The sequence below is a fragment of the Aotus nancymaae genome, unplaced genomic scaffold, assembly GCF_030222135.1.
Source record: "Aotus nancymaae isolate 86718 unplaced genomic scaffold, 86718_ANA_hifiasm-v0.15.2.pri h1tg000028l, whole genome shotgun sequence".
NCBI classification, from domain to species: Eukaryota; Metazoa; Chordata; class Mammalia; order Primates; family Aotidae; genus Aotus; species Aotus nancymaae.
Genome location: NW_026988441.1, coordinates 19491419 through 19518839, shown reverse-complemented (window position 1 = coordinate 19518839; position 27421 = coordinate 19491419). Strand labels below are relative to the sequence as shown.

General features: G+C 48.9%; 1 protein-coding gene across 3 annotated transcripts in view; it reads right to left on the bottom strand.

Annotated features, from left to right (window-relative positions):
* The window catches only part of RHPN2 (rhophilin Rho GTPase binding protein 2), a 74247-nt gene that overhangs the window by 4183 nt on the left and 42643 nt on the right, over positions 1-27421 (bottom strand). For 2 of the 3 annotated variants that reach the window (XM_064381507.1, XM_064381509.1), the window contains exons 6-14: positions 26867-26991; positions 21916-22082; positions 16607-16794; positions 16037-16193; positions 13068-13187; positions 10117-10311; positions 8042-8118; positions 5955-6101; positions 4959-5114 (exon numbers count right to left, since the gene is read on the bottom strand). In XM_064381507.1, the coding sequence (XP_064237577.1) occupies positions 4959-5114; positions 5955-6101; positions 8042-8118; positions 10117-10311; positions 13068-13187; positions 16037-16193; positions 16607-16794; positions 21916-22082; positions 26867-26991 (1332 nt within the window). The remainder of the gene's footprint in view (positions 1-4958; positions 5115-5954; positions 6102-8041; positions 8119-10116; positions 10312-13067; positions 13188-16036; positions 16194-16606; positions 16795-21915; positions 22083-26866; positions 26992-27421) is intronic. The other variant, XM_064381508.1, reaches the window with a different exon arrangement.

Genomic DNA, 27421 nt, shown 5'->3' with positions numbered 1-27421 from the left:
AGGATATTGGTCCTAATATAAATCCTAAAAGGGGCCAGGCGTGGTGGCTCACGCCTGTAATCCCAGCACTTTGGGAGGCCCAGGTGGGTGGATCACTTGAGGCCAATAGTTTGAGACCAGCCTGGCCAACATGGTGAAACCCCATCTCTACTAAAAATCCAAGAATTAGCTGGGCACGGTGGTAGGCGCCTGTAATTCCAGCTACTCGGGAGGCTGAGGCAGGAGAATCACTTGAATCCAGGAGGTGGAGGTCGTAGTGAGGTAAGATTGCGCCACTGAAATCTCACAGCCTGGGATTCAGTGAGATTCCATTGCAAAAAATAAATAGATAAATAAGAGTTATACAGCAATCAAGTAGGGGTACTTCGAGCCCCTGAGGATGAAGATAGCTCCTCCTTTTCTAGAAAACTGATCCCACCACTAATCCCACCATGTTTTACGGAGCACACATAATGTCATTTAAAACAATAATAAAACTAATAATCCTGGAGACAGATGTGAGGCCTGCAAGCATTTCCCAACCCTCAGCTGCTCAGAGTCCATTGTATATCAAAACCACTGCCTTATAAATACCCTCAGTTCTCTTCCACCCGACCCCAGCAAGGCCAACTAGCTCGTCTCCACCCTCTGCCACCCACAGGGCCTATATCTGAAATGCTGTGTTTTGCTGGAGGACATTCACTAAGGCTTCCCTTGGAATTCTAACCTGACCCCAAACCTCTAATAGGCACCCATTTCCTGGCACTCCTGTGTGTCCCGAGTAATTTCATTTCCTTTTCCTCCTATATACTTGTTTCTTACCTTCTCTCTCCTCCTGAAGCCACTCACACACCCTACTAAAATCCCTGCTGTACACTTCATGGCATCTGTCCCCAAAGACCAAGCCCTTCTACGTGTCTGGATCCCATTCCCTCTATCCTTCAGGCAGCCCTGCCTCCCAGACCTCTACACACATGCACATGCGTGTGTGCGCATGCGCGCGCGCGCACACACACACACTCTCTCTCTCTCTTTCTCTCTCTTTCTCTTTCTCTTTCTCTCACTCCTGCAATGCGTACCACCACTTTCTTTGAAAAGCCCTTCTTAGGCTGGGTGCAGTGGCTCAAGCTTGTCATCCCACCACTTTGAGAGGCCAAGGCAGGTGGATCACAAGATCAGGAGTTCGAGACCAGCCTGACCAATATGGTGAAACCCCATCTCTACTAAAAATACAAAAATTAGTCGAGCATGGGGGCGCATGCCTCTAATCCCAGCTACTCAGGAGGCTGAGGCAGGAGAATCGCTTAAACCCAGGAGACAGACGTTGCAGTGAGCTGAGATCGCACCACTGCACTCCAGCTTGGGTGACAGAGTGAGACTCTGTCTCAAAAAAAAAAAAATTGAAATATAATTCATATACATGCATAAAATTTACCATTTCAATACACTTCTGTGGCTTTTATTTATTATTTTTATTTTTGAGACAGGCTTTTGCTCTGACACCCAGGCTAAAGTGCAGCAGTACAATCATAGCTCACTGCAGCCTCAACCTCCCTGGGCTCAAGCAATCCTCCCGCCTCAGCCTCCTGAGTAGCTGGGACTACAGGCGTGTGCCAGCATGCCTAGCTAATTTATTTTATTTTTTGTAGAGACAAGGTCTCGCCATGTTGCCCAGGCTGGTCTTGAACTCCTGGACCCAAGCAAACATCCTGCCTCAGCTTCCCAAAGTGCTAGAATTATAGATGTGAGCCACCATGCCGGGACATCAATGATTTTTAGTATATTCACAAAGTTGGATGACCATCATTACTACCTAATTTCAGAACATTTCCATCCCCCTAAAAAGAAACCTTCTACCTTGTACCTTTCAGCAGTCCCTCCCCACTCCCGTTGCCCAGCCCCAGCACCAATCTCCTTTCTGTCTCTGGATTTGCCTGTGCTGAGCATTTCATATCCATGGACTCACAGAATCCAATGGCTCGCTGGCCCTCTCTCAACTGACTTCTGTTGCCACCTCTCCACCGAAGTGTCTTTTTATCCTGCTGCCAAATGCAACAGGCATGGCTAAGCCGCCCTCATTCTTTACCTCTCAGCTGCATTCAGTGCAATCCATCACTCTCACTGCAAAGCTTTCTCCTCTAATTTGAGAAGCTCCTTTCCCCCCACCTCTCTGAACTCTCCTCCATTTCCTTTGCACTTGCTTCTCTTCCAACTGATCTCTAAATGTTTAGCCTCAGCCCTTGCCCCCCTGCAGGGAACTGCATTTTGTCTCACAGCTTCAAATATCGTCCCCATGCAATGACTCTCAAATATTTATTTCTAGCTGATTTCTTCCTCGAACTGAAGACTTCACATCCAATCTCCTCCTCTATGTTTACATCTGACCGCCAATAGCATCTGAAACATTCAAAACATAACTCTTGTTTTCGCTCTCCTCCACCTCCGTCACACCCCTGTCACCCATCGTTATGAAAAATAACCAGGCCAGGCACGGTGGCTCATGCCTGTAATCCCAACACTTTGGGAGGCAGAGGCGGGAGGATTGCTGAAGGCCAGGAGTGTGAGGCCAACCTTGGCAATATATCAAGGCCCCATCTCTACCAAAAAAGAAATTTACAATAAGTAGAGGAACAAATTAGCCAGGCATAGTGGTACATACCTGTAGTCGTAGGTACTTGGGAGGCTGAGGCAAAAGGATTGCCTGAGCCCAGGAAGTCAAGGCTACAGTGAGGTATGATTGTACCACTGCATTCCAGCCCAAGCGACAGAGTGAGACCCTGTCTCAAAAAAAAAATAAAAATAAAGGGCCGGGTGTGGTGGCTCACACCTGTAATCCCAGCACTTTGGGAGGCCAAGGTAGGAGGTCAGGAGATCAAGACCATCCTGGCCAACATGGTAAAACCCTATCTCTAATAAAATACAAAAAAATTAGCCGGGCATGGTAGTTAGCACCTGTAATCCCAGCTACTCGGGAGGCTTAGGCAGGAGAATCACTTGAACCTGGGAGGCGGAGGTTGCAGTGAACCAAGATCACGCCATTGCACTCCAGCCTGGGTGACAGAGTGAGACTCTGTCTCAAAAAAAAAAATAAATAAATAAATAAATTTAAAGGTAGAAAAATAACCACTACCCCACTACTCACGTGACTGATCAAGCTGAAAACTGAGGCCTCATCTCCCTGTCCACCATCTCCTTTACACAAATCATCCACAAATCCCCCATCAGTTCCACCACCAAATTATGTACCAGGGATGCTCATGTCTCTCCATCTCTACAGCCACCCCCATCACCTCAGCCACTAACGTCATCGGCCTGGACAACTGCCATGGCCAGTCTCCAGCAGCAGACACCCTTCTAAAACAAACATCACACCACGCCGGTCCCCTTCTGAAAAGGCCCAATGGCTTCCAAGCTCCCACCACTGCCGCCAAGGCCTCCCTCCCACCTCACTTCCCACGGCTCCCTCCTTGTCCTGCTGCTCTTGCCAAAAGGCCTTCTTTTTGCCTCTCTGGCAGGAGAAGCTTATTCAGCTGCAGGGACTCTGTACCTGTGGGTGCCCCTGCCCAGAAGAACTTTCTTGTCCCTCTGCAACTGGCTGGAACCTCCTCGTCACTCTCATGTCTGTTCCAGCCCTGCCTAGATAGAGCCTCACCCCTCCCCAGTCATTCCACCTCCGTCACAGGTCTTTTTTCCTTTACAGCACTTATCAAAATCCCGACCATTTATTTGCTGACCTACTGCCAGCTTCGTGGAGGCAGGGACCTTATCTGTGTAATGTAAGCTGGAGCTCTGACACCTAAGAGAGTGTCTGGCACTCGGCTGATCTTCAGTCAATATTTATTGAATGAATAAATGAATGCTGTTACTGAGGGAAGGTTGAGGGTACGTCATTAAGTGTGGCAAAGTGCAGAGGAGAACATCAGTAAGTGTGGCATGAATCCTCACACTTGGGGAAAATTTTTGGTTATTTTGGAGACAGAGTCTCACTCTTGCCCAGGCTGGAGTGCAATGGTGTGATCTTCGCTCACTGCAACCTCTGCCTCCCAGGTTCAAGAGATTCTCCTGCCTCAGCTTCCCAAGTAGCTAGGATTACAGACAGGTGTGCAGCATCACACCCAGGTAATTTTTATATTTTCAGTAGAGACGGGGTTTTGCCTTGTTAGCCAGGCTGGTCTCAAACTCCTGGGCTCAAGCAATCCCCCCACCTTGTCTTCCCAAAGTACTGGGATTACAGGCATGAGCACCATGCCTGGCCTTACTTGGGGAAAATTAAAGGCGATACCTGTGCAGGTGAACTTGAAGAGACTCCAATGCTTCCCAAATCTCCCAGAACATAGCTGATACTGTCTCTGGGGCATAGAGGGGGACTTTCACAGGTCGTCTTAAGCTCTTCTGAATTATTGGAATTTTTTTTTTTACTGTAAGTATGTATTACTTTTGTAATTAAACAATTTGATCACAAAAATAGATCAGTTGATTATTTTATCTACAGGTTATTTTTAAAAGTTTGCTAGCCAGGTGCCGTGGCTCATGCCTGTAATCCCAGTACCTTGGGAGGCTAAGGTGGGAGGATGGTTTGAGCCCAGGAGTTCGAGACCAGCCTGGACAATAGCAAGAACCTGTCTCTACAAAAAAATAAAGAATTAGCTAGGGGTGGTGGTGGGTGCCTGTAATTCCAGCTACTCGTGAGGCTGAGGTGGAAGGATCACTTGAACCCAGGAGATAGAGGCTGCAGTGAGCCATGATCACACCACAGCAAACCAGCTTTCTGTGTCTTTGGGAAAAAAAAAAAAAGTTTGCCAATTTTCTCTTTGACCCAAGGTGAGCACATTCCAGTGATTACAAGCTTTGGAGTCCAGTCGTTTGTACCGTGTTACACAGGCAGGAGACAGAGGGCCTGGTAAACACCTCTGGGGCTGAACTCATGCAGATTTCACTCCATTCCACTACGGACTGCCCGGGGAGGTAGCAGCGCTCACCATGGATGATGTGGAGTCCAGGAGGCTCACGACTTTCATCTCAATCTCATCCTCACCAAAACTCTTCAGCAGCTTCATAACCTCACTCACCGTCAGCCACTTACAATCCACAAGTTGAATGGAGACAATATAATCTCCTTCCCGGGCTCCTGCCACCTGCAAAAGTATTGTTGAAAATAAGTCAATGTTTAGTTCCTCAAATCCTTCAATCAGTCCCCATTCACAAAATAGGTAAATTTGCATCAAGAAAGCAAAAATTCACTTTGGGTGGCCAAGATGGGGCAGGGGAGGCTGTGGAGGGGGTGCAGATCACTTGAAGTCAGGAGTTCAAGACCAGCCTGGCCAACATGATGAATCCCATCTCTACTAAAAATACAAAAATTAGCTCAGCGTGGTGGTGGGCACCTGTAATCTCAGCTACTTGGGAGGCAGAGGCAGGAGAATTGCTTGAACCTGGGAGGCGGACACTGCAGTGAGCTGAGATCATACCACTGCACTCCAGCCAGGGTGCAAAAAAAAAAAAGGCAAAAATTGGCCAGGTACAGTGGCTCACACCTGTAATCCTAGCACTCTGGGAGGCCGGAGCAGATGGATTACTTGAGGCCAGGAGTTCGAGACCAGTCTGGTCAACATGGCAAAACTCTGTCTCTATTTAAAAATACAAAAAATTAGCTGAGTATGGTGGCACGTGCCTATAATCCTGGCTACTCAGGAGGCTGAGACGTGAGAATTACTTGAACCCGGGAGGCAGTGGCTGCAGTGAGCCCCAAGATAGCACCACTGCATGACAGTGACTCACTGCAGCCTCCACCTCCCAACATCTCAAAAAAAAAAAAAAAAAAAAAAGACAGCAAAAATCAATCCTTTTTGTTTTGGGAATGTAGCACCCATGAGGCCTTTCACATAAAGTCAGGCCTTTGACATGGGTGAACCCACCCTAAATTCAATCACCCAGATATCTGTGTTTGCTCTCGACCCAGAAAAGCATGTGCTTACCGCAGCAGAGCAGTAAGGATCCAGGAAGTGAACCTGAACCGGGGCGTTCCCTCTCAAGGTGAACCCCAAGTCCCCTTCTTCTGCAGTGAAGTGGATGCTTCGAGGAGGCGTCCACCGCTTATTAGCCGAAAACACAGATAAGGGGCCCTTTGGAAGACAGCATTGTTAGGTGTAGGATTTGAAGGCTGGATCAGACACTTGAAAGCTAAAGGGAATTTTGCCTGCTGTCCTTGAAGATCTCACTTGGCCTTGGTCAGGGACAAATGACACATCTGGGTAAGACATGCTACAGCAGTCATGTGACAACAGGGAATGCCATCTTCTCAAACATAACCAATATATTTTAAATAAAATTAACTTTTTTATTTTTCAAGACGCTGTCTTACTCTGTCACCCAGGCTGGAGTGCAGTGGCGTGATCTCAGCTCACTGCAGCCTCTGCCTTCCAGGTTCAAGCAATTCTCCTGCCTCAGCTTCCCGACTAGCTGGAATTACAGGTGCAAACCTGTAATTTTTGTATTTTTAGCAGAGATGGGGTTTCACCATATTGGCAAGGCTGGTCTCAAACTCCTGATCTCAGGTTATCCACCTGCCTCAGCCTCCCAAAGTGCTGGGATTACAGGTGTGAGCCACCGCACCCGGCCAAAATTATCTTAAGTAAAATCTCTAATATAAAAAATTTAATGCCAAGCATGTCATGCCTGTAATCCTAAGCACTTTGGGTGGCCAAGGCAGAAAGATTGCCTGAGGCAAGGGGTTTGAGACCAGCCTGGGCAACATAGCGAGACCCATTCTCCACTAAAAAATAAAAAAATTAGCCAGGCATGGTGGCGCATGCCTATAGTTCCATCTACTCAGGCTGCTGAGGCAGGAGGACTTCTTGAGCCTAGAAGGTTGAGGCTGCAGTGAGCTATGATCATGCCACTGTACTCCAGCCTGGGTGACAGAGTGAGACTATGTCTCTAAAAAAATTTAAAAACATAAAAAAATTTTTAAATCAACACTACCTAAAATTTACTTCTAAGATATGCTATCGTGCCAAGCACAGTGGCTCTGGCCTGTAATCTCAGGACTTTGGGAGGCTGAGGTGGGCAGATCACTGGAGGCCAGGAGTTTAAGACCAGCCTGGCCAAAATAGTGAAACCTCATCTCTACTAAAAATACAAAATTAGCTGATTGTAGTAGCACATGCCTGTAATCCCAGCTACTTGGGATGCTAAAGCTGGAGAATCACTTGAACCTGCAAGGCAGAGGCTGCAGTGAGCTGAGATCATGCCACTGCACTCCAGCTTGGGCAACAGAGCAAGACTCTGTCTCAAAAAATAAAAGATATAAATGAATAAAATAAAATATGCGATGGTCTGAATGTTTGTACCCTCTCAAAATCTGTATATTGAAACCTTATCATCAAAGTAATTAGGAAGTGGGGCCTCTTGAGAGGTGATTCAGTCTTGGGGCAGAAAGCTCAAGAATGGGATACACGTGGCCGGGCGCAGTGGCTTACACCTGTGATCCCAGCACGTTGAGAGGTGAGGCAGGTGGATCACCTGAGGTTGGGAGTTCAAGACCAGCCTGACCAACATGGAGAAACCCCATCTCTACTAAAAAGACAAAATTAGCCAGGCGTAGTGGCGCATGCCTGTAATCTCAGCTACTCTGGAGGCTGAGGCAGGAGAATTGCTTGAACCTAGGAGGTAGAGGAGATTGCACCATTGCGCTCCAGCCCGGGCAACATGAGCAAAACTCTGTCTCAAAAAAAAATAGAATTGGATACATGCTTTTAAAACAGGCCCAAGGGAACTCATCCGCCTTTTCTGCCATGAGGACACAGACGCAGGTAGAAGGCCCCACCTATAAACCAGAACATGAGCCTTTACCGGATATCGAATCTGCCCATACCTTGGTCTTGGACTTCCCAGCCTCCAGAACTGTGAGAAATATATTTCTGCTGTTCAAAGCCACCCAGTTCAAGGCATTTTGTTATAGCAGCTCACATGGACTAAGACACCATACTCGCCAAATTGAAGAGCTGTCCTCTTAGGTCATTTATTCAACATAGATTCAACATAGAAAGAGCATTCAACATACCAGTTTCTGGAAGAAGTCTGTGACTGTCAGCTTGGAGAACTGGGGCAATATAATTTCAACCTCTTGCTCAGTTTTAGCTAGAAAAGAAGATTATAAATGGGAGGATAAATGTTTCTGTAATTGAAAGTGATCCTTAAAGGCTGGTGTTGCGGCTCATGCCTGTAATCACAGCACTTTGGGTGGCTGAGGCAGGTGGATCACTTGAGGCCAGAAGTTGAAGACAAGTCTGGCCAACATGGTGAAACCCCGTCTCTACTAAAAATACAAAAAGCAGCCAGGTGTGGTGGCAGGTGCCTGTAATCCCAGCAATTCGGGAGGCTGAGGCAGGAGAATCGCTTGAACCCAGGAGGCAGAGGTTGCAGTGAGTTGAAGTCATGAACTACACTCCAGGCTGGGCAACAGAGTAAGACCCCATCTCAAAAAAGAAAAAAAAAAAGTGATCCCTGGGAAGGAGACAGTACGGCACTGTCTCTTAGTCACAGGTCCTTTCCCTCGGGTTTAGACAGTAGTTCAAGAAGACGGAACACAGCTTAACCCCGACCCCGGGTGAACTCTACCTTCCATTTGGGTACCTCCTGTGAGTCACACTCCTGTGGTTCGTAACTTATTCCTAAGCTGGGACCAAGGAGCGATAACCAGACACGTCCCCCACTTACGGGGCTTCCTGATACCTCAGGGGCTTAGTGTGCTTCTTTGGCACTCATAAAACCCTATGAGGAGGCCAGGCGTGGTGGCTCGCACTTGTAATCCCAGCTTTGAGAGGCCAAGGTGGGCGGATCACCTAAGGTCAGACATTCGAGACCAGCCTGGCCAACATGATGAAACCCCATCTCTACTAAAAATATAAACATTAGCCGGGCATGGTGGTGCGTGCCTGTAGTCCCAGCTACTCGGGATGCTGAGGCTTGAACCCAGGAGGTGGAGGTTGCAGTGAGCCGAGATCACACCATTGCACTCCAGCGCCCAGGCGACAAGAGCGAAATAACTTCTCAAAAAAAGAAAAAAAAAACTCTATTGAGAAGTCATCTATGTTTCAGGTGTTCAGGAGCTGTTATGGAAGCTGCATGCCTCACAGGACACAGTTCTGACATACTGTGCTATCTGTTTTCATCATAATTATTTTGAGACAGGGTATCGCTCTCTCGCCCAAGCTAGAGTGCAGTGGTGCAATCACAGCTCTCTTGCAGCTTGACCTCCAGGGCTCAAGTGATCCTCCTGCCTCAGCCTCCTGAGTAGCTGGGACTATAGGTGCATGCCACCAGATCTGGCTAATTTTAAAAAAAAATGTTTTGTAGAGATGGGGTCTCACTATGTTGCCCAGGCTGGTCTCAAACTCCTGAGCTCAAGTGATTCTCCTGCCTCAGCCTCCTAACATGCTGGGATTACAGGCTTGAGCCACCGTTCTTGACCTTTGCATTATTAATGTGTGATATGAGGATTTCCTAGTGAAAAGGAGTTTTACCAAATCACGACCACTGACAGCTCCATATCCCCACCAGCATCTTCACAGCAGGCTTGGACTTCCCTTAACATAAGTCTGGTCAGTTTCTAACAAAGGATCCCAAGACAGGCTGATTATACGTGAGAACAACAATATGCAGATATTCTGCATAAAAAGAATATCTAGGCCAGGTGTGGTGGCTCACACCGGTAATCCCAGCACTTTGGGAGGCCAAGTCGGGTGGATCACTTGAGGTCAGGAGTTCAAGACCAGCATGGCCAACACGGTGAAACCCCATCTCTACTAAAAATACAAAAAAATAGCTGGGAGTGGTTGCGGGTGCCTGTGACCCCAACTACTCGGGAGGCTGAGGCAGGAGAATCACTTGAACCTGGGAAACAGGTTGCTGTGAGCTGAGATTGCGCCACTGCACTCCAGCCTGGGCAACAGAGCGAGACTCCATCTCAAAAAAAAGAGAGAGAATTCCAGGGCAAAAGCAGCACCTTGGTCCCCGCCTGTGCAGCCCTCCCAGTGCCCAGCACGCAGCAAGGGCTTGCCCGACCCCCACAGGCCAGGCATGCTCTGTCTGCGGCACAGGCACCCCCACACTGGGCACACAGTCTAGGTTACTCACCAAGAACATCGGGGGCGTCAATCAGGTTCAGCAGGTCATCGTCCTCCTGGTGCTGGGCATACGTGAGCCGAGAGCGCTCCTGTGCCGCGGACAGCACTTTCTGCAGCACCTCGATGCTCCGCAGCTTCTTGCACAGGCTGGCCTCCCGCACCGACTCCTCGTGATGCGTAACGGCTCTGCGCAGATGGGACTTCCCTGTGGACGGAAGCCAGCACCCACGTGACTTGCGGATCCACCGGGCAGAGCCGAAGGGCTCAAGGGGCAGCCCAAGAGGGTGGACGTTCTCTTTTCTAAAGGATCTGCCTGGATAGCTTGAGACTTTTATTAATATACTATTTTATTTCATTGTATATTTTATATTTAGAGATAGGGTCTCACTCTGTTTCCCATGCTGGAGTACAGTGGAGCAAGCATGGCTTACTGCAGCCTCAAACTCCTGGGCTCAAGTGAACCTCCCGCCTCAGACTCCTGAGTAGCTGGGACCACAGGCTTGCACCACCACACTTGGATAATGTTTTCTTTTTTTTTTTTTTTTTTGTAGAGACGGGGTCTTGCTGTGTTGCCCAGACTGGTCTCAAACACCTGGCCTCAAGCAATCTTCCTGCCTTAGCCTCCCAGAGTGCTGGGATGACAGGCATGAACCACCGTGCCCAGTTCCAAGCCTTTCTGAAATGTAATAAGCTCACTTGTGTCCATAAGACGTTCACTTAACAAATATTTACCAAATGGGCTGGGTGCTAAAGATAAAGCAGTGAAGAAACAGGCTGCCCCTGGATTCCAGGAGTTTACATGTAGTGGTTGAAGACAGGTAACCAACAAGCAAAGAAGTATGTAATGGATTGGGTGGTGATGAGGTTACAGAGAAAAACAGAGCAGGGTAGGCGGAGATGGTAAAAGAAGACCAGGGATGGGGATTTCCTTCCACCAGGGCAGCAGGGTAAGAAGCAGCTAGATTTGAGATGCATTTTCTAGGTATAGCCAGAGGGATCTGCTAATCAAATGTAGGGCGAGAAAGTAAGAAAAGAAAAGCTTGGGACTGGTGGTTCGTGCCTGTAAACCCAGCATTTTGGGAGGCAGAGGCGGGACGATTGCTGGAGGCCAGGAGTTCAAAACCAGCCTGAGCAGCATAGTGAGACCAACATAGCATCTCTGCAAAAATGTTTTCACAGTATTAGCCAGGTGTGGTGGCGCATGCCTGTGGTGCAGGTACTCAGGAGGCTGAGGCAGGAGGATCGCTGGAAGCCAGGAGTTCGAGGCTCCACTGAGCCGTGACTGCACCACTGCAGTGCAGCGTGGGGGACAGAGCAAGATGCTGTAAAGAAAGCAAATCAAAGAAAAGGAAAGAAGAAAGGAGGGAGGAAGGGTGCATGGGAGGAGAGAGAGAAAGGAAAGAAGGAAAGAAGGAAGGAGAGAAAGGAAAGGAAAGGGAAAGAAAAGGAAAGCAACGAGGAACAAGGAAAGGAGAGGGGAGGGCTGAGGAGAGAAGAGCGAGGAGGAGAGGGGAGGGGAGGGCTGAGGAGAGAAGAGCGAGGACGGGAGGGGAGGGGAGGGCTGAGGAGAGAAGAGCGAGGAGGAGGGGGAGGGGAGGGCTGAGGAGAGAAGAGCGAGGACAGGAGGGGAGGGAAGGGCTGAGGAGAGAAGAGCGAGGAGGAGAGGGGAGGGGAGGGCTGAGGAGAGAAGAGCGAGGACGGGAGGAGAGGGGAGGGCTGAGGAGAGAAGAGCGAGGACGGGAGGGGAGGGGAGGGCTGAGGAGAGAAGAGCGAGGATGGGAGGGGAGGGCTGAGGAGAGAAGGGGGAGGGCTGAGGAGAGAAGAGCGAGGACGGGAGGGGAGAGGAGGGCTGAGGAGAGAAGAGCGAGGAGGGGAGGGGAGGGCTGAGGAGAGAAGAGCGAGGAGGGGAGGGGAGGGGAGGGGAAAGGGAAAGGATGGGAAAAGGGAGGGAAGGAGATAGGGAAGGGGGAGGAGGGGAAGGGAGGGGAGGAACATTAAGGGGAGGGAAGGGGAGAGGAATGGAGAGGGCAGGGGAGGGGAGGGGGAGGAGGGATTGGGAGAAGGGAAGGAGAGGAAGGATGGGAGGAGAGAGGAAGGGAGGGGAGAGGATGGAAGGGGAGGGGAGAGGATGGAAGGGGAGGGGAGGAGGGGAAGGGAAGGAGGAAGGGGGAGGGAAGGAGAGGAAAGATGGAAGGGGAGAGGAAGGGAGGGGAGGGGATGGAAGGCTAGGGGAGGGGAGGAGAAAGGAGAGGGAAGAGGTGGGGAGGAGGGGAAGGGAAGAGGGGGAAGGGGAGGGGGAGGGGAGGAGAGGAAGGATAGGAGGGGAGAGGTAAGGGAGAGGAGAAGTAGGGGAGGGGAAAAGAGAGGGAAGTAGAGGGGAGGGGAGGGGACGGGAGAGGTGGGGAGGGAAGGAGGAAAGAGGAGAGGAAAGAAAAGAAGAGTGGAGAGTGAGTCCGTTTCTGGCCTGAGCACCTAGAGGGGTGGGAGTTGCCATCACTGAGATGGGAAGCCGCATCTGTGTGCATGGGTGGTGCGCAGCGGGGAAGGTTAGGGAGGTGGAGGTCAGGTCTGCACATGGGAAGAGATATTCACACTGAGACACGGCAGGGACCAAACCAGGACACGTCATTACCAGTCACTAGGTGTTCTTGGTAATAAAGCCAGGCATAAGGAAATCAAACAGCTCCTTCCCTGTTAGCACGGTACAGGCTCACCCCATGCACCCCGAGGAGATGGCCAAAGTCCTGGCTCCACAGTAGGAGGCCTGGGTGCCATGGAACCCGTGAGAACACGGCCTGGGAAGACCTCTGAGGCTGGGGACTGCGCCTCATGACTTCTGAACCCAAAGCGGCCACAATGGCTGGGAACACCCCTCTCTCCCAGGACTCTCTCTGGCTGTCTGTGAGCAGGACCAGCTGGGCACCAAGTGGGACCCATGTCTGGGGGCAGGGGGACACGCACCCAGCTGTCGGCGCTGCTGCCCATTCTTCAGTGTGGCCAAGGGTGTCAGCCCCTCCGGCATGTGGTCGTAGAGCTGGGACAGGCACTTCTCCTGGTGGTCCACGTCTGTGCCTGGCTTCACTGGAAAGAGAACCACAGGTTAAATCCCATCTCGTGGACCTGGCCACACGCCTACGGAGAGATTTCTCTGTCCGCCACGTCTCCAGCTTCCTCTCTTCTGCAGTTTCACAAGGCATTTGGGATCATGGGTCTCCTTTCTGCCGCCTGGACACACCCCAGGCTGTCCAGTCCCTCAAGCTATTTTTTTTTTCTTTGAGATGGTCTCACTCTGTCACCCAGGCAGGAGTGCAATGGCACAATCATAGTTCACTGCGGCCTTGAACTCCTGGGCTCAAGTGATCCTCCCACCTCAGCCTCCTGAGTAGCTAGGACTATAGACGTGCACCACCACACGCCATTTTTGTAAAGATGGGGTCTTGCTATGTTGCCCAGGCTGGTCTCAAACCCCTAGGTTCAAGCGATCCTCCTGCCTCAGCCTCCCAAAGTGCATGAGCCAACATGCCCTGCTACCTCAAAGCTTTTGCTCACTGGGACCAGCCACACTCCAGAGGTTCGTAATTTGACCCTGAGCCCCGACACAATACCTCCTCCAACCCACTCACCACACAGAACCTCCTAGCGTAGCCCAGACCTCGTCATGGCCAGCCTGGACCACTGCAGTAGAGCCCCTTCCTGCTTCAACCGCACCTTCCCTGGTGCATGTGTATCCTGCTCTCAAACCTTGCAAAACCACCCTCCACTTCCTCAGCACCCTCGGCCTCTGATCCTGTGCTGACCCTTCCCTCCTGTGCAGATGGAAAAAAATCAAACTCAAATGTCACCACCTCTGAGAAGTCATCCACGACTACACCACGGAGTCCACCTGCTGCCATATTTGTGTCTCTGCAGCAATCACTGAGGTACTATATAGTATTTCTATCTGTTTCCGCACCTTGTCCCGCCTAATAGACTACACAGTGCTAGGAGTGGCGGCTCACACTTTCAGAGAGCCTACAGTATACAAGGCACTATTGAGCTTTGCATACAGGCACTTCATTTTCATGACAGCCTGTGAGGTAGGTTCTTGCTATATGCCCATTTTACAGATGAGAAAATCAAGGCAGAGGACAGCTAAGTTACTTGCCCAAGGTCATACAGCTCATTCATGGCACAGCTGAGATATGAACCCAAGAAGTATGGCTCCTTGGGTTCATATCTCAGCTCTGCCATGAATTAAAGACAGAAGAGGCTGTCTTTTTAATTCCTCAGGAGGCTGCCTGGATTCGTACTCATTACATCAAAAACCCCTGACCAGGTGCCTGGGCTCATGCCTGTAATCCCAACACTTTGGAAGGATAAAGTGGGCAGATAACTTGAGTTCAGGAATTCAAGACCAGCCTGGCCTACAAGGTGAAACCCCATCTCTACTAAAAATCCAAAAATTAGCTAGGCATGGTGTGTGCCTGTAGTCCCAGCTACTCAGGAGGCAGAGGCAGGAGAATCGCATGAACTCAGAGGTGGAGGTTGCAGTGAGGTGAGATCGGACCACTATACTCCAGCCTGAGGGACAGAGCGAGAATCTGTCTTAAAAAAAAAAAAAAAAAAGATCCCACTTAAGCTATAGGTAAAAGTCAGTCCTTGCCTTGGACTCAACATTTAAACATGTAACTCAGTAAATAAGTAAATATGTAATATTTTCATGCATTTTTTTATTTTTAAATTTTTTTATAGAGACAGAAGTTTCTCACTATGTTGCCCAGGCTGGTCTCGAACTCCTGGCCTCAAGCAATCCTCCCACCTCAGCCTCCCAAAGTGCTGGCATTACACGTGTCAGCTACCATGCCTGCCCTAATGCCATTTAAAAATATCAAAATTAATGCAGAAAAGCCCATGATGACTAAAACATGCAAATTTCTGTTTTTGTCTGAAGTTCCAATATAGCTCAGCACAGATTTTTAGTGATCTCTATCTTTATTTAAAATTTCCGCCAGTCATGATGGCTCACATCAGTAATCCCAGCACTTTGGGAGGCCAAGGTGGGACAATTGCTTGAGGCCAGGAGTTTGAAACCAACCTAGGCAACATAGTGAGACTCTATCTCTACAAAAAAATTTTTTTTTTAAATTAACTGGTGTGGTGACATGTGCCTGTAGTCCCAGCTACTCAGGAGGCTGAAGTGGGAGGATTGCTTGAGCCCAGGAGTTCAAGAAGGCAGTGAGCCATGATGATACCACTGTACTCCAGCCCCATCTCTAAAAATAAATAAAATAAAATTCCTATCATCACAGATTTTTTTTGCATTATTATTATTATCATTTTGAGATAGAGTCTTGCTCTGTCGCCCAGGCTGGAGTGCAGTAGTGCAATCTCTGTTCACTGCAACCTCTACCTCCCCGGCTCAAGCCATTCTGCCTTAGCCTCCCGAGTAGCTAGGATTACAGGTGTGCGTCATACCCGGCTAATTTTTGTATTTTTAGTAGAGACAGGGTTTCACCATGTTGGCCAAGCTGGTCTCGAACTCATTACCTCAAATGCTCCACCTGCCTCGGCCTCCCGAAGTGCTGGGATTACATTATAGGCGTGAGCACCGTACTCAGCCTGCATTAATTTTGGTTCTTTTAAAATATTACCTTAAAATGTTATTTATCTTGATTACTGCATTTTTGGCATTCCCTTAGATTCTAGATGAAAACTCTCGCACCCAGGCAGAATTAAAGGTGTCCCCTCTTCCTCCCTCCAAAGGAACTTATAACCCCTATCCCCACCATGGCCTGTGCAGCAGCTGCCTCAGTCATGGGTCATTCCCATCCTCTATCTTCAGCCTGTGAGCATCTCCAGGTCAGGCAGGTAGCTCTTGCTCAGCTCAGAATCCCCCCGGGGCAGCTGGACCACGACCCTGGCCAAACCCCCGAACCCTCCCCAACCCTTACCCTGGTGGTCGATGAGAAGGATGGCAGTGAAGTAGTGGGCCAGGGCCGCGTAGTGGTGGGCCTTCACGCAGGCCAGGCTGGCCCAGGAGTAGGGGATGTTCTCTTTCACCGGTGCCTGGCTCATGGCTGCATGCAGCTGCTGGTAGACCTCTCCCACCTGAAACAGAAGGGGCACTGGGAAGGGGCAGCCTGGCACAAGGGCCCTCATGAACCCAACTGCAGAGAAAGAGCCCTTTCTTCTTCCCATGCAGCAGCCCCTGCAAGGGGCCGCTCCAGAATCTGGGAGCAACTCCAAGCAACCCCTTGTTCCGTCATTGCCACAGTTAATGGGGAATCAGGCTGCCATCATTATGCTGGTTTTTAGGCTGAGCTGCAGATGGAATCAAATCAGTGATCCGTATCTGAAACACCAACACTTGCCAAGAAAACTCAAGCCAGCAGCCCTGGCCAGAGCTGGCACACCGCCCAGGTCACAGGCAGGCTCCCGTGGGAAGTCCCCGCTCCTTCCAGTGCTCCTGCGCCGGCGTCTCCTGCCCACTCCCCAGAGTCACAGGAACCAGGAAGTCTCACCTTGGCAGCCTCCTGAGCCACCTTCACCAACATGAAGAACTCATTCCGGATCCCGGGAAGGCTGATTTTCTCAAACACGCTTTCTTGGGCTTGCGCAAGCATCATTTTGACAAGCACACTGAGCATGGCAGGACTCATGTCGTAACTTGGAGTATGGGTAAATGTCTCTTTCAGGTAGTTTAAAACCCCTAAAAGTGGAAAATGTTTTGCCCATTAGTTCAGGTTCATATTTACTTCACCATGTTGCTGTAGAGAAAGATAGGAGGCCGGGGGCGGTGGCTCATGCCCGTAATCCCAACAATTTTGGAGGCCAGAGTGGGCAGATCACTTGAGGTCAGGAGTTCAAGACCAGCCTGGGCAACATGGTGACATCCCTTGTCTACAAAAAATACAAAAACTAGCCAGGTGTGGTGGCTTGTGCCTATAGTCTCAGCTCCTTGGGAGGCTGAGGCAGATCACTTGAGCCCAGGAGGAGGCAGAGATTGCAGTGAGCCGAGATCTCACCACTGCACTCCAATCTGGGTGACAAAGCAAGACTCCATCTCAAAAAAAAAAAAAAAAGGAAAGATAGGAGAAAAAATAAGCGTCCTAAAACAGCATCCTACAACATATTAAAAAATTTGATTCTCAATCATATGGTCCAGCAATTCCAGTCCTAGGTATATCCCCAAACAAGTGAAAGTGGGGACTTCACTGATGCTTGAACACCCATGTGAATAATGTTGTGAACCTTATTCACAAGAGCCGAAAAGTGGAAACAACCCAGACATCCGTGAGCAGATGAATGAATAAACACAAAGTGGCCTATCCATACAATGGAATATTTTTCAGCCTTAAACAGCAATGAAACTCTGACACATGCTACAATGTAAATGAGGACATTATGCTAAGTGAAACAAGCCAGTCGAAGAAGGACCAATATTGTAGGATTCCATTTAGATAAGGTAGCCGGGATAGTCAAATTCACAGAAACAGAAAGAAGAATAAAAGTTAGCTGGGGCTGGGAAAGGCGGGCAATGGGAAGTTATTGCTTAACTGAGTACAGAGCCTCGGTCTGGATGACGAAAAAGTTCTGGAGAGAGCTGGGCCCAGTGGCTACCGCCTGTAATCCCAGCTACGAGGGAGGCTGAGGTGGGAGGATTGCTTGACATTAGGAGTTCAAGACCAGCTTGGGCAACATACTAAGACCCCCGTCTCTTAAAAAATAAAAATTAAAAAAAAATATATTTTTTTAATGTATTCATTTTATTTATTTTTGAGACAAGGTCATACTCTGTTGCCCAGGCTGGAGTGCAGTGGCACAATTATGGCTCACTGCAGCCTCGAACTCCTAGGCTCAAGCAGAAGAGCTGGGACTACAGGCATGCACTAACCCACACCCAGCTAATTTTTACATTTTTTATACAGAGGGGGTCTCTCCCTATGTTGCCTAGGCTGGTCTCCAACTCCTGGACTCAAATGATCCTCCTGACTCAACCTCCCAAAGTGCTGGGCTTACAGGTGTGAGCCACCTTGCCTAACCAGAAAGAAATTTTTTTTAAAGCTCTGGACATATTTAGTGGTAATGGCTGCACAACGCTATGAATGTATGAATATATAAATGTACTTAATGCCAATGAACTCCACACTTAAAAATGGTTAAAATGTGCTTCTGGTTGGTAGGATAATTAAAAAATTTAATAAAATAATTAAATGATAATTTTATATTGTGTATTTTATCATAATTAAAAGGTTAAAATAGTTATCTATATATATATAAATACACACACACACACACACACACACACACAATTTTTTTTAAACACAATTTTTTTTTTTTGACACAGAGTCTTGCTCTGTTGCCCAGGCTCGAGTACAGTGGCACAAACCTGGCTCACTGTGACCTCTGCCTCCTGGGTTCAAGTGATTCTCCTGCCTCAGCCTCCAGAGTAGCTGGGATTACAGGAACACACCACCACATCCAGCTAATTTTCGTATTTTAGTAGAGACGGGGTTTCTCCATGTTGGTCAGGCTGGTCTTGAACTCCTGACCTGGTGATCCGCCCACATTGGCCTCCCAAACTGTTGGGATTTCAGGTGTGAGCCACCCCGCCCCGCCTTTTAACATAATTTTTAAAAACTGGATTATCTTCTGAAACACTTCTATCTCTATTGAGTAAAAAAAAACAGCCTGTTCCCTCAACTCCTGTGTCACCTGGGACAAAATTCCATTATGACAGGCGTGGAGGTGAAACCAGACAGCAGGCAGAAGAACTGAGGGGCTCACAGGGGGTCAGGCTCACACATAAAACCTGAGTTATTCAGCAGTCCAGGGCTTTTCCCCTGGACCTCAAGGAAGATCTATTCTGGCCAGGCAAGGTGGCTCATGCCTGTAATCCCAGTACTTTGGGAGGCCAAGGTGGGCAGATCACTTGAGGTCAGGAGTTCGAGACCAGCCTTGGCCAACATGGCAAAACCCTGTTTCTACTAAAATTATAAAAATTAGCCAGGCATGGTGGTACACACCTGTAATCCCAGCTACTCAAGAGGCTGAGGTAGGAGAATCGCTTGAGCCTGGGAGGCAGAGGTTGCAGTGAGTTGAGATCTCACCACTGCACTCCAGCCTGGGGGACAGAGTGAGACTTCATCTCAAAAAAAAAAAAAAAAAAAAATCAGCCAGTGCGCTCCAATGGAAATTTTCACACTGCAGCCCTCCACTGACTTCTTTATAGTTTAGAAAATTAACTGTTTGAAGCACTAGCTGACAATCAACCTGTAACTGAAATAGAATCTCTGACATGAATCTCATCTAACTGGTTCCTCTGGTTTTATTGCTGAGCAAAAAAAAAAAAAAAAAAAAAAACCCAGCCCTGCAGAGGGAGGGCACCTGCTGCTTGTGAGCTCCCCAGGGGCTCTCTCACACTCCCCACTGTTCTGCTTGCTTCATTTTGTCTACAGTCTGTCTCCACTGCTGTAATCTCGGAGACAGGACACAAGCGTGCCTGCCTAAGATTCCTCAGAAACATGAGTCCAGAAAAAAGATTTACAGCAAAAGAAATCGACTCGTACTTAGAATCTTAGCACATTGCTTCATCCCAAGGGACCAATCTTTTATTTTTTTAAATAATCATTTTTTGAGACAGGGTCTTGCTCTGTTGCCCAGGCTGGAGTGCAATGGCACGATCCTGGCTTATCACAACCTCAGCTGATCCTCCCATCTCAGCCTCCCAGGTGGCTGAAACTACAGGCAATGCACCACCACTCCCAGCTAATTTTGTACTTTTTGTAGAGATGGAGTTTTCGCCATGTTGCCCAGGCTGATGTCAAACTCCTGGGCTCCAGCAATCCACCCACCTCAGTCTCCCAAAATGCTGGGATTACAGGCATGAGCCACTGCACCCAGCCTATTTTTTAATTAAAAAAAAATTTTTTTTAGGGATGGAGTCCCACTCTGTCACCCAGGCTGGAGCACAGTGGTGCAATCATAGCTCACTGCAGCCTCCAACTCCTGGTCTTCAGTGACCCTCACATCTTAGCCTCTGGAGTAGCTGGGACCATGGGCATGCACCACCACACCCAGCTAATTTTTAAAGATTTTGTAGAGACAGGGTCTTGCAATGTAGCCCAGGCTGGTAGGACCAATCATTTTAGCAGCAGAGATTCCACAATGAGTCAAAGTGACAAAACTATGGTTCTTCAGGAGTCTGCAGGGCAAACTAATATCAGACAATGATCTACACAGGTGGAAGGAGCTCACACCCCTAAGCAGAATGTTGATTATCAGCCCAGAAGGCAACACGCTACAGCGCTAACGTGAGGACGTGGGGACCACACTGTGGTCTGCACGGTGCCCTGCTCTTGCATCCGTCTCCATGCAGAGTCTGAACCAGACACAGGCCCTGCTATAGGGGAGCAAGGCAGAACCCATGGGCATGTGTGAGCCGCACCAGGCTCACCCACAGCACTGGGTCTCGTGACCCCCATCCTCTATATGTGTAAGCACTCGGCTGCTTTTCTCCTCTACCCAGCACCTCTTTCTCATACTAAGACAAGTTTCCTCAGTGAGTGGCTGGGAAAAAAGAGGTTAAAATGGGAAAAGCAATTGAAAGTCCCCAGAAGCTGTAATCCCAGCACTTTGCGAGGCTGAGGAGGGTGGATCACCTGAGGTCAGGAGTTCGAGACCAGCCTGGCCAACATGGTGAAACCCCATCTCTACTACAAATACAAAAATTAGCTGGGTGTGGTGGTGCATGCCTATAATCCCAGCTACTTGGGAGGCCGAGGCACGAGAATCGCTGGAACCCAGGAGGCAGAGGTTGCAGTGAGCCAAGATTGTGCCACTGTACTCCAGCCTGGCGACAGAGTGAAACTCCATGTCAAAAAAACAAAAAATTAGCTGGGCGTGGTGGTGCGTGCCTGTAGTCCCAGCTACTTGGGAGGCTGAGGCAGAAGAATTGCTTAAACCTGGGAGGTGGAGGTTGTAGTGAGCTGAGATCCTCACTACTGCACTCCAGCCTGGGCAACAGAGTGAGTGAGACTCCGTCTCAAAAATAAAATAAAGACTGGGTGCAGTGGCTCACGCCTGTAATTCCAGCACTTTGGAGGCTGAGGCGGGCAGATCACTTGAGGTTAGGAGTTCGAGGCCAGCCTGGTGATCATGGGGAAACCTTATCTCTACTAAAAATACAAAAATTAGCCAGGCATGGTGGCGGGTGCCTGTAACCCTAGCTACTTGTGAGGCTGAGGCAGGAGAATTGCTTGAACCCAGTAGGCAGAGGCTGCAGTGAGTGAAGATTGTGCCACTGCACTTCAGCTGGGGTGACAAGAGCGAGACTCTATCTCTAAATAAAATAAAGACAGTTCCCAGAAGAAGGGACCTGAGCTACGAGACATCCTTTGAAAGCCTCACTTGACAAAGGGTTGGGATCACCCACCACAAGCTGGAGAAGTTGGCAGAATGCAGGTGATACTAAGGGCACAGAGAAGAATATGTACTGGTAAGGTACACCTAATACAAGAAAAAGAAGCCTACAATTTCACTATTTGGGAAAAGTTATTCTGATCTTCATGACAGTGTTGAAACAGTCAATGCACTGCCATCCCAAGGGCCACTTGTTTGGAAAAGATTCATCGTCAGCCACAGGATTCACCACGTGCATCAGCCATCAGGTTTGAACCACTGAGCAAGTTTCTTAATGGGGAGTTACACCACTGATGAAGACTAGTTTGGCCCTTGCGAGGGATGACCTGTAGACCCTCTTCAGTAGGGGGTCCCCTGATGCCCTGGGCAGGCCCCAGGCTCTGTCCAGGTAGCCCTAGAGGAGACATACCTGAGGCTCTCTGAAAGGCGTCTATGGCACTCTCCAGCCCAGCCTGCGTCTGCCGATTGCACCGGGTCCCAATCTGGGTATAGAGGGCCCCAGTGTTGAAGAGGACACTGGCCTTCTCCAGCAGCAGGTTCTGCTGGCTGACAGGAACCCCAGTGAGGGAGTCGTACCTAAGAAAGAAAGGCATTCCGAGAATACAGATTACTTGGCTAGTTAATGCTACTTTTGGGTGCATGTAAAAAAAATTCTTTTTTTTTTTTTTATTTTTAAAGAGTCAGGATCGTGGCCGGGTGCGGTGGCTTACACCTGTAATCCCAGCATTTTGGGAGGCCCAGGCGGGTGGATCATGAAGTCAAGAGATCAAGACCATCCTGGCCAACGTGGTGAAACCCCGTCTCTACTAAAAATACAAAAATTATCTGGGTGTGGTAGAACGGGCCTGTAGTTCAAGCTGCTTGGGTAGCTGAGGCAGGAGAATCGCTTGATCCCAGGAGGCAGAGGTTGCAGTGAGCCAAGATTGTGACACTGTACTCCAGGCTGGTGATAGAGTGAGACTCTCTCCAAAAATAACAAAAAGAAAAGAGGAATAGTCAGGATCTCACTCTCCTGCTCAGGCTGGAGTACAGTGGCATGATCATAGCTTACTGCAGCCTCCAAATTTAGGGCTGAAGTGATCCTCCCACCTCAGCCTGATGAGAATACCTGGGATTACAGGTGCATGCCACCATACCTCCCTAATCTTTTTAATTTTTGTAGAGATGGGGGTCTCACTATGTTACCCAAGCTGTTGTCAAACTCCTGGGTTGCCTGGGTACTGTGGCCAATGCCTGTAATCCCAAGACTTTGGCAGGCCAAAGCAAGTGGATCACCTGAGGTCAGAGGTTCGAGACCAGTCTGGCCAACATGGCAAAACCCAGTCTTCACTAAAAATACAAAAATTAGCCAGGTGTGGTGGCGGGCACCTGTAATCCCAGCTACTCAGGAGGCTGAGGTGGGAGAATCACTTGAACCTGGGAAACGTAGGTTGCAGTGAACCAATATTGCGCCACTGCGCTCCAGCCTGGGCAACAGAATAAGACTCCATCTCAACAACAGCAGCCAAAAAAACCTCATTTCAATAATGAAATTCCAGAATGCACATGCAATGAGGCTTTTGTTTCCAAGCAAGATGACAGGACTAATCACACTGACTGCCACAGCCACACGCAAAAATAAGGTTTCCCAACCAGGGCATCCTCCGGCAGGTGACCGGATAAACACATCGTGGGCATCCAGACAATGGAATATTAGTCAGCACCAAAAATGGAGAAATGAGCCAGCGAGCCATGAAAAGATGCAGAAGAAACATTGCTAAGTGGGCCAGGCGTGGTGGCTCACACCTGTAATCCAAGCACTTTGGAGGCCAAGGCGGGTGGATCACCTGAGGTTGGGAGTTCAAGACCAGCCTGACCAACATGGTGAAACCCCATCTTTTTTTTTTAAAAAAAGAAACATTACTAAGTGAAAGAAGCCAACCTGAACACTGCTATCTACCATACAGCACACTGTAAGATTCCAACACTCTGGAAAAGGCAAAACCCTGGAGACAGAAGAAAGATCAGGAGTTGCCAGGATTTAGGGAGAGGGAGGGAGGAACAGGGAGAGCACAGAGGATTTTTCCAGCAGTGAAACTCTTCTGTAGGACACTGCAAAGGTGGACCACTGTCATTCTACGTTGACCAAAAGCCACAGAATATGCACACGCAAGAATGAATCCTAATGCAAACTATGGACTCTGGGTGATAATCATGTGTCAGGTAAGTTCCTCTTATTTAAAAAATGTACCAGGCCAAGCCAGGCACAGTGGCTCATGCCTGTAATCCCAGTACTTTGGGAGGTTGAGGCGGGTGGATCACGAGGTCAGGGGTTTGAGACCAGCCTGACCAACATGATGAAACCCCATCTCTACTTAAAAATACAAAAATTAGCTGGGAATGGTGGCGTGCACCTGTAATCCCAGCTAGTTGGGAGGCTGAGGCAGGAGAATTGCTTAAACCCAGGAGGCAGAGGTTGCAGTGAGCCGAGAGGACACCATTGCACTCCAGCCTGGGCAACAGAGCGAGACTCCATCTCAAAAAAAAAAAAAAAAAAAAAGTACCAGGCCAGTGCAGTGGCTCATGCCTGTAATCCTAGCACTTTGAGAGGCTGAGGTAGGCAGACTGCTTGAGTCCAGGAGTTCAACAGCCTGAGCAACACAGAAAGACCCGGTCTTTGTAAGAAAAAAAAAAAGTGCCACTCTAAATAATGCCTATCTTTAAAAAGAAAAAGAAAAAGGCCAAGCACGGTGGCTCACAACTATAATCACAGCACTTTTGGAACCTGAGGTGGGCAGATCACCTGAGGTCAGGAGTTCAAAACCAGCCTGACTAACCTGGTGAAACCCCATCTCGACTAAAAATACAAAAATTAGCCGGGCATGGTGGCACATGCTTGTAATTCCAGCTACTTGAAAGGCTAAAGTAGGAGAACCACTTGAATCCAGGAGTCGGAGGTTGCAGTGAGCTGAGGTCACGCCACTGCACTACAGCGTGGGCAACAGAGCGAGACTCCGTTGCAAAAAAAAAAAAAAAAAAATGTGGGCCAGGCATAGTGGCTAACGCCTGTAATCCCAGCACTTTAGAGGCCAAGGTGGGTGGATGGCTTGAGCTCAAGAGTTCAATACCAGCCTGGGTAATATAGTGAAACCCTGTCTCTACCAAAAATACAAAAAATTAGCTGGGTGTGGTGGCATGTGCCTTTAATCCCTACTTGGGAGGCTGAGGTGCGAGGATAGCTTGATCCTGGGAGATGGAGGTTGCATTGAGCCAAGATCACACCACTACACTCCAGCCTGGGTGACAGAGTCAGACTCAAAAAAAAAAAAGGTGTGTGTGTATACATGTATGTATATATGCACACACACACATAGACACACACACACATATATGGCTCCTCCTAAATGAAATATGGTAATTATTAACCCCTCATAATTTTTCCTGAAATCTAATAACTCAGGATTTGTCTTACTTCTTTATTTTTTCAGACAAAGTCTCACTCTGTTGCTTAGGCTGGAGTGCAGTGGCATGATCATGACTCACTGCAGTCTCGATCTCCTGGGCTTAAAAGCGATCCTCCCAGCTGAGCCTCCCAAGTAGCTGGGTCTACAGGCATGCACCACCCATGCCCATCCAATTTTCCCTAATTGTTTTGCAGAGATGGGGTCTCACTGTGTTACCTAGACTGGTCTCAAACTCCTGGGCTCAAGCAATATACCCACCTTGGCCTCCTAACATGCTAGGATTACAGATGTGAGCCACTATACCTAGCCTAGGACTTGTTTTATTTATTTATTTATTTATTTAAACAGAGTTTCGCTCTTGTGCCCAGGCTAGAGTGAAATGGCACCATCTCAGCTCACTGCAGCCTCCATCTCCAGGGTTCAACCAACTCTCCTGCCACAGCTTTCCCAAGTAGCTGGAATTATAAGCACCCGCCACCACCCCCAGCTAATTTTTATATTTTTAGTAGAGACGGGGTTTCTCCATGTTGGTCAGGCTGGTCTCAAACTCCTAACCTCAGGTGATCCACCCACCTCGGCCTCCCAAAGTGCCGGGATTACCGGCATGAGCCACTGGGCTTGGCCCTGGGACTTGTTTTAAAGTTCACTCATGAACCATGGGATGTGCAGACAGCTTCTCCCTAATTCATGACTAAGGAGAAACTACCTTTCACCCTTTCAGCCATGCAGACAGCCTCCTGCATTTTTATGAAAAGTCATCTCCCTTTCCTTTGCTTTCTATCAGGTAGGCATCAGTAACTATCCATCCGCTGTGGAAAATTTTAATTCTGATATGCCCCTGACATACTAGGAGGTGTTCTCCTCTTACTGACACTCCTAAGGACACTCAGAGAAAGGGTGCATCTCCAAAGTATCTTTTTTTAAGTTGTTTTCTTTTTTGAAACAGTTTCATTCCTATCACTCAGGCTGGAGTGCAGTGGCAGGATCTCCACCCACTGCAACCTCTGCCTTCCAGGCTCAAGTGATTCACCTGAATCAGCCTCCCAAGTAGCTGGAACTACAGGTGCGTACCATCTTATCCAGCAAATTTTTGTATTGTTTCTAGATACAGGGTTTTGCCACGTTGCCCAGGCTGGTCTTGAACTCCTGGGCTCAAGTGATCCGCCCACCTCAGCCTCCCAAAGTGCTGGGATTACAGGCACGAGCCACTGCACTCAGCCTCCAAAGTATTTAAACTATACTAATCTTTGAAAATACCGACTGGATCTAAGGTCATACCACCCTGACATGCCTGATCCCGTCTGGAAATAGCTACTGGGGAGAAGAATCAAATATTCTGCTTACATTTTAAAAATCTGATCAAAGCTGAGTATGTGGCTCATGCCTGTGGTCCCGCTACTCAGGAGGCTGAGGCGGAAGGATCACCTGAGCCCAGGAATTCAAGACCAGCCCACGCAACATAGCGAGACCCCATTTCAAATGAAACCTGATGTATTTCTGTTTGGTGCTTTTGTCTCATTGAACAAAACCTGATTTTTTTCTCTCTCTCTCACTCACACACACACATGCATGCCCCTGTCTAATCTGAGACAAGAATCTTGCTTCTGGCTAATTTCACCTCAGAGCCCCCGTGCTTCCCAATGATACAACGAGCAAGAAAAAATGTCTCTTCTCCTTGGCTCCCTTGTTCTGAGAAGCAAGAGGCCACAGTCTCTTGGAGCCATCTCCCCCCAGATCCCCTTCATAAATAAATACCAATGTATTGACATCTTTTTAGACTTCCCCCAGATAAATGCAAGATAGGAAAGGGGGCTGAGGTACACGGGAGCACCCACAGAGGGGCATCTGTGATGCTGAGGTTCCAAAACTGTGGCTGTCGTGGCACGTGAAGCACCAGCACAGACCTCAGGCACCTACCAGGTGAACAGGAGTCCCATCTGCCGCGTGGGCGGGAAGAATCGACTCTCGACGAAGCCCAGCTGGATGAAGTATGTCATCAGCAGTTCCACCCCAGCCTCATCCCGGCTGGGTGTCCGACAAGCCTGCAAGGAAAAGAACCCCAGAGGGCAGGATTAGAAGAGGACACAGCTGACGGCCCTTCCCGGAAGGTGCTTTGCACACACCAGCAGGTGCCTGTAACTATTTCTGCAGTATGATGACCTCGCTGCTGGCATCATGAACTTTAGGAAGGGTGGAAAGAACCTGGGAGGAAGTCAGAAATCCTGGAATCCAGCCCCAGCCCTGGTCTCTCCCCTTCTATGGTTTTCCTTTTATTTTGAGACAGAGTCTCACTTTGTCACCCAAGCTAGAGTGCAGTGGCGTGATCTTGGCTCACTGCAACCTCCAGCCCCCGAGTTCGAGTGATTCTCGTGCCGCAGCCTCCCGAGTAGCTAGGATTACAGGAGTGCAGCACCATGCCCGGCTAATTTTTATATTTTTAGTAGAAACAGGGTTTTGCCATGTTGGTGGCCA